Consider the following 7,168-nt stretch of genomic DNA (forward strand, 5'->3'; position numbering starts at 1 on the left):
AAGCGCGGCTAATCGTCGGACGTTCACAGACAGTTATGCTGTGGAATCCATATGTGGATGGTGAAGTTTAGTTGGGACACGAACCAGCACCGATCGAAAAGAGCTTTGTTCGAATCGTAAGCTTTGTGATAAAAGTTGAAGAGAGAAAAACTAAAGAAAAACTAAACAAATATTAGATAAACTGTTTCTCAAAGATGCTACACAATCTCACGCACTGCTGAAACGTTTGTACGTGGATATAATAAATAGAGAAACATTCCCATTCGGATAATGGAAAGAATTCCATTCGGTGAGCACTTTTGTAGATTATTTTCCCCAAATAGAAATTCTTATTGTGGCAAACTTACCCTCTATGCAGCTTATCGCCTTCTTTTGTTGCAGTCTTTTGTCTCTAATGCGCTTCGACCAGTCCGGGCTGCGGGTACGATGCGGCTTGAAGCGTTCCCGCACACTGAAAATAAAATTGGTAGAAGAGAAAATAAAATATTAATTTTTAATTTTAATAGATTTTAAATAGTTGTTGTTGAGTACTTTAGAGGGCGCTCTGGGCCTGGCAATCGATCATACCACACAGTCATGACACGACCATGTGCAACGACTGACTGACATTATGCCGTTAAGCTTTCAACTAGTAATGGAAACCCCGTAGAATGCACTACAAGGGTTTCCTCAAGGGGCACGGCAATCTTATCGACTGATAACGCTTCAAATTGTGGGTCGCCGAGCTAATTAATAGCAACAGGGGGAGGAGCTTCAATTAAGCGTGGAGTGTTGCAACTTACGGGCGGGGTGGGATGTTGATGATGACATTGGGCTAATAATGTGCCAAGAAATGGTTCCCTAATGACTGTCTTAATGGCTACGATACGATCTCAATTAGGAACATGGCTTTGATATTCTTTTATAATTTATTTATCCTCAAATATCTTTAGATTTCCAGATACTACGCATCAATTTGTACTCCCAATTTTATGAACAATCTTTATCCTCGAATTTCCTCCGCTGCAAAAAGATGTCGCTATATTTATCCTACGCTCTGCTCTGTTTGCACGGAACATCGTCATTTGTTGACTCTGAATGACGTTACCCAGCGAATAATCTCCCCTTTCTTTGTTTATTTTTAAACGGAGATTGCTGAAAACAGTGGTAAAAATAATAATAACAAGATGACTAAAATATGAAAAATGCTAAACTGAACACGAACCTTGGAAGCCTCTTCGAATTACAAAGAAACATTCCCTGATCTGAACTCATTCTTCGAGGGGTTTCCTGATACCTTCCCACCTCTCCCCGACTCTGTTTGCCCATTATCGACAGGCCACAGATAAGAGCCATCCATCGACCGCCTTGACCCGATTGCCCATGTGATTATATTTGGGGCCAGGGGACGACAAAGCGGATGTTGCAACCCTTTTCGTTGCACCACCGCATCGGCAACACCCTAGCTGACACCCGGACAACAAAAAGCGAGCGCGGCCCCTGCGGCAGTCAGTTTTCTGCTCCTCCGATAAGATAAGGCCAGGCCCAAACAAACTGATAAGCAATTTACGCAGAATTTATATCATCCAAAACATCTCCCACACCACCCTCTGCCCCTCTTTCAATATTTTTGGAATATATTAAGTATATTCTAGATTTTTTTTGCTACTCACACAACAAACTGTGCCTCGGTGGGCGGCGGCCCCGCCTCCAGGCGCTCCGCTGTCGCTGCTGTTGCTCCCTCGCCATCGGATATGTCCACCCAGGCATCGCTGTTGTCGCTGGAGCCGGCTATGGAGGATCGCTTGTCCCCCGCCCGCTTGCCGCCACCGCCACTCGACGATGCACTGCCGCCGCTGCCCAGGGAGGAGCGGCAGCCGACACTGGCACTGCCGTACATCACACAACCGGCGGCTGCCAGTGAGGATTCGTACAGGCTGTTGGTCTTGTGGTCCGAGCAGATGGTCAGGGTGGAGCCACTGCTGGACAGCTGAATGCAGGTGCCATGACCCGTCGCCGTCGCCGTCGCCGTTGTCTTTGTCTTGCGGTAGTGGGAGATGCTCTCGTAGCAGTTGGAGCCCAGGGAGATGGCATCGGTGGTAGTGGTGCCGCTGCCGCTGCCGCTGCTGGCTGGGACTTTGGTGTGCATCGACTCGTAGCAGCCCTTGATGGTGTCGTAGATGTTCTCGTCCTCATCCTCATCCTTGGCCAGGTCTGGCTTCGGTGGCGCAGGTCGCAGCAGCGCTGGAGACTTCGGCAGCACTCGCTTTGGTTTCGGCAGCTCTGGCAGCTCATCGCGGGTATTCCTGCCCAGTGTGCCGCCATGCGTGCCAGGAGATGGTGTGGACATGGGGAGACACTCCTCCAGGTTAGCTGTGGGTGTGGGCGGCGCAAAGGACTCGTAGCCATCGAAATCTGGTGGCGTCGCCTCGCAGGAGCCCGCTATCGACTCGTAGCCCTCCAGCCAAATGTTGGGCTTGGCGCAGGCAGCTGCGGCGGATGCGGATGCCTCCTCCACGGTCTGGTAGATGTCTTCGACGATCTCCGACTTTTGGATGTCCACAATCTTGAACAGGCTCGAGGCGTGCGCTTCAGTCTTGGGTTCGATGGCAGGCAAGGCAGAGGGTGTGATGGGTTCGTAAATGGATTCGGGCTCCTCTTCTGCGGGTAGCTCTTTTGGTTCTTCCCTGACTGCCACTTGCTCCTCCTGCTGCTCCTCGTTCTTCTTCTCATTTTCTGCCTTCAGCAACTGCTTTTGCTCCATGATCATTTGCTCTCCTTCGATGGCATTCACCAGCGTCACGTTCACCGCCTGATTGACCAGCAGCTGATTGTTGGAGATCTGCTTGTTGGCCGCCTGATACACGAACGAGGTGTTGGGCAGCAGCCGCTGCTCGAAGTCATCGTTGGTGCCCAGCAGCAGCTCACCCGCCTCCGAGTGGGCGCTGATGCCCTTGATCTTCTGATCGAGCACCTCCAAAGCGTCGAGAATCTTGGAATCGGCATCGGCCTCAATGCACTGACCCAGCATCAGCGGTGAGTTGGCACCTGTCTGCTGTGGCTCCTCTTCCAGCTTAGTTTCCATCTCTTCTGGCGCCATTTCTGTGACCATCTGCAGCGCCATCTCGGGCGCTGCTGCTTTTGTGGGCGAGGGACTGGCCGACTTGCGGCTTCTGCCGGCGAAGGTGAATCGCAGCTTCTCGTAGATGGAGGCATACTTGTGCTTGCGCTGCTTCTGCCGCTCCTCATCCAGCTCCAGTTCGGGCTTCAGATCATCCTCCTCCGTCTCCATGGGCGGCTGCTGCTGCTGCTCGGCTGCTGGCGGCTCTTCTTTGGTTGCTTTCTCCTCTGTGGCTGGCTCTAGCTCCACGGGCGTCTTGGCCTCCTCGCAGACCACCTCCAGCTCTGCGGGACTCCCCTTCAGACTTCGCTTTGTCTTGAGAGTGAGGTTGTTGCTCCTGGCAGTGCCTGTGGCTGCCGCCAGATGCCGCAGCTGCTCGCTCTTCTGCGGCACCGAAGGCTTCTCCAGCGTCTCGAACTTCTTGATGTTCCGCTGCACCGTGGAGATGCCATTCTCCGGGGGTGGCTGCATCGCGGCTGGCTGCTTCTCCACAATCTTGTAGACATGACTGCCGCGTGCCAGCCAGACGCCCTTCTTCCGCTTCACCTGCTCCAGCACGCGGGCATCCTTCTGGATGATCTCGTTGAACTGTTGGGTGAGTTTGGCCACCAGGCTGTTGGTGCTGCTGCTGCTGCCAGTGGGGACATCCGTTGCCTGCCCCATGCCTGCTCCTCCTCCGCCGCTGTTGCTGCAGCTGCTGCTTATCCTCCGCGGCGTGTGGTGCTGCACGTAGGATCTGCCTGCGTGCGTCTTGAAGCTGTATTTCCGCTTCGTCACCGCTCGCGTCACCGTTGACGTCACAGTGGAAGATGTTTGCGTGGAAGTTGTAGGCTCCGATTCGCTGCTGCCGCCACTCTGGGCGCTTGCCGCGCTGAGACTGACGCGGACTCGGGCACGGGCTCGCGATCGGGCAGGCGTCGCCCGGAGCTCCACCTCCACCTCCTCCTCCTCCTCGTCCGCCTGCTCCGCCTGTTTACCACCCACTTCCATGTCGGAGATAACGCTATCTGGTAATCGCCGCGGAACTGGCGATTCCATATTGCACTCAATGCTGGCAGGTGGAAGCGGCGGCATGCTGTCGTCACATTTGCTCGCGACTAAAGTCGCACTCGCGTTTTTAATCGCGCTCGCACACGCGTTCTTGTGCGCGTTTATAACCGTCGGCTCGTCACTGCTGCGTCGCAGCTTGCCACGCATTCTCGCCTGCTCCGCGTTCTTGTATTTGTAGAAATTATCCTTTTCGCGCTGCAACTGCTGCTGCTGCAACGCGGCGTCCTGCAGATTGTGCAAGCTAGCGGCGCGTTTTGCTAGCGATTTTTCCGGCGAGGGATTGTTGAACGCGTTCACCAGACAACTGACGGATTTGTTTAGCTTGCGGAGGGTGCCCAGCGAGGAGGCGCGCGACGATGACGATGTTGATGCAACCGTTTGATCCTCGCTGGCGCTTTTGATGCGTTTGCTCCACAGCAAGCGAAGCGTTTGGACACCCCGGAAATCGCGAAACGCCCGCGACTCGCAATTGCAGCTTTGGTTTTGATTTTGATTCTGATTATCGTCTAGCGTGGGGTTATCGCGCACTGATTGACGATTGTTGTTGTCGCTATCGGTGGCACTGGCACTGGCACTTTCGGCGGCGGCGGCGGCTCGCGATCCGTTCACCAGCCAATTGATAATTGTCTTTTTAGTCTTACGCGGCGAACTTGTGGCACTTGTGGCACCCGCACTCGCGGCACTCGAACTTGCACTCGTTGCATTCCCATTGAGATCGCAGCGATCCCGCACAGGTGACATGGCCATGGCCATGGCTGGGGACCACATCTGTGGTGACGTTCTGCTGCGGTCTACCAGCTACTTGGGTGCCACCAAACGGCACAAAGCCGATGATGCAGCTGCTGCTGCTGCTGCTGCTGGCCCCGTGCCTGGAACGACAAAGAGAAGAGAAAGCTGTTGAAAATTCTGGTTCATCTGAATGGGAAGATGGTCTTGCATGCAAAGTGGTTCTGTTTCTGTTTCTGTTCATCGATTAAAGCAAACAGCGAGGGGCAGGAGCAGGAATTTCTAGAACAGATTTCTAAACGATTGGGGAAAGCTTTCTGCACTTTGCAGTGGAGTTTTAAGAGGGAGTTTCCCCCCATTATTCCCCAATTTATTTATCTTATCTTCAATGGTAATTAAGTCTTCAATTTCTGACACTTGTCCGTGTTTCTTTTTTGTATTTTTAACTTTTATTACTCATTCCCTTAGCTTCGTTTCAGCACACATTTCATTGCACTTTAGAGACAGCAAAAAGGCACAAGGAAAGCCAAGTAAGATTTTGCGCAAGAAATCACTCGCATGGTGGGGCGCCGACAACATTGCGTATGCTTGATACGCTTTGACTGCGACTTGGGCTTATCGCTCAACGACGATCGATGGCTGATGGCTGGATGGATGTGGAATATTGCACAAAGCCACAATACATATTGTCTGTCTTACCCACAATTGCCGACTCTTCACACCTGACAATTGTTAACCCTCCCACAGGCACAGCCACCGCTGGGGCAGACGGGGCACGTTTTTGTCACACACACTCACACACACACACAGCCACAGAAATGCCAATTATAATGAGCGATTACATAAAGTGAGACGACAGCGACACACACAACAATTTCTTTTGCCTCACATACGACCAACGACACTGTGGGGTCTATATACTCGTACTATTTCTTTGTTTTGCTTTTTATTTTATCACCAAATGGTTTTTTAAGCCGCTTTTGCCGGGCTCTTTTGGGTAGCTTCGTTAGCTGCCATCTGCCTCCATTTCATACCTCCTGTGTGGCATAAAGGGGCAGATGGAATGGCCAGGGGGTTGGGATATGCCGACGTACTCTTATTTATATTTTGCACATTTGTCGCTCTCGCACGCGGTTAGAAAAACAAAAAATACCTATTTTTATTTGCCAATGCAAAAAGGTTTTTTAAACAAAATATTATTATATTATATAGGAAACCAAACAGACAGACGGACAGACAGACGGACAGACAAATACACACAGAGATATCTACACAGAGACAAGCATTGGTGGCAATGCAAATAAAAAGCTAAAAAGCTAAAAATTGTTGATTGCGCAAACGTCTTTTTGGGGCCATAATCGTACATATTTTTTATGATATTTAACTGAGGAAATTGTTGGCTAAAAAGTGTGTAAACATGACATCTTGATGGGCGATTATTTGGCCAATTGCAAGGCGGAAAGCAAACAGGCTTAAACATTCCATGCAGAGGGGGAAGCCCAAAGATACCAAAGATAGTCGACAGTAAGCAGAAAATCCTCAAGCGAAAGAGTGTTTCAGATTTCAGATAAACCACTCAGAATTATTCCCCTTGAGCCAGCTCCAGCACATACATGAAAATGATAATTCCAATGCCTTTTATACACGATTATGTCTAAGGTAAGGTAAGGCCATTCGCGGCGGTCAACAGCTTTTTGGCCTGGTCAATACAAAATGCTTTGCATATTAAACAGTCTCTCGCTGCGGCCCAAAAAGGAAAATGTAAACAATTGACAACAACTTCGATGCTCGCAGCAACGGGAGACACAATACAAAAGCAAAGCAAGACAAAAAGTGAACCTCATCTGGAAAGGCGTTGCACAGAAAAGAAACTTTTGATGTGTTGCAGTTTTTATTGGGGGCCTGCACCTGCTACAAATTCATTCCGATTGACGATCATTGATGACGGAGGAGGGAGTGTGCCTGCCCAGAGGAATGCAAATGGCTTTCAAAACGGATGCAGCGGCCACAGCCGCTTTTGTGGCTCTGCACCTGTCTGTCTGTCTTTCTTTTTTTTTGTATTATAATGATGAAGATTTTCCCGCTGTTGTCGACAGCTGTGTGTCCCACAGAGTGAAAGTGATAATGCCTGTCGCCCAACCCAAAAGCCAGAGAATCCCAAAGATTAGACACGCTTCTGTGGAATAATCTTCTGGCTGCGACTGCGAATGCGGAAGACCCGTAAATGACAGACAGATACAACAAATGGATTCGGAATGAAATAATCTTAGCCTTAGAAATATATTTTAATTT

General features: G+C 50.5%; 1 protein-coding gene across 1 annotated transcript; it reads right to left on the minus strand.

Annotated features, from left to right (window-relative positions):
- Window positions 1-207: 207 nt before the first annotated feature.
- On the minus strand, window positions 208-4,717 carry LOC117893639. The gene is made up of 3 exons (XM_034800326.1): window positions 1,653-4,717; window positions 348-451; window positions 208-296 (listed from the first exon to the last, which is right to left on the minus strand). Exons 1-3 carry the CDS (start codon window positions 4,295-4,297, stop codon window positions 208-210), a joined length of 2,838 nt encoding a protein of 945 aa, XP_034656217.1. The 5' UTR covers window positions 4,298-4,717.
- Window positions 4,718-7,168: the final 2,451 nt, after the last annotated feature.

The sequence above is a fragment of the Drosophila subobscura genome, chromosome J (assembly GCF_008121235.1).
Source record: "Drosophila subobscura isolate 14011-0131.10 chromosome J, UCBerk_Dsub_1.0, whole genome shotgun sequence".
In the NCBI taxonomy this organism is placed as follows: Eukaryota; Metazoa; Arthropoda; class Insecta; order Diptera; family Drosophilidae; genus Drosophila; species Drosophila subobscura.

Bases quoted from the DNA above. Each gene is read 5' to 3' on its own strand.
- LOC117893639 (XM_034800326.1), bottom strand. From the start codon at position 4,297: ATGCGTGGCAAGCTGCGACGCAGCAGTGACGAGCCGACGGTTATAAAC. The intron at 452-1,652 runs GTGAGTAGCAAA...TTTTATTTTCAG, and splicing joins ACCGAGGCACAGTTTGTTGT to TGTGCGGGAACGCTTCAAGC. The intron at 297-347 runs GTAAGTTTGCCA...AATCTACAAAAG, and splicing joins GGCGATAAGCTGCATAGAGG to TGCTCACCGAATGGAATTCT.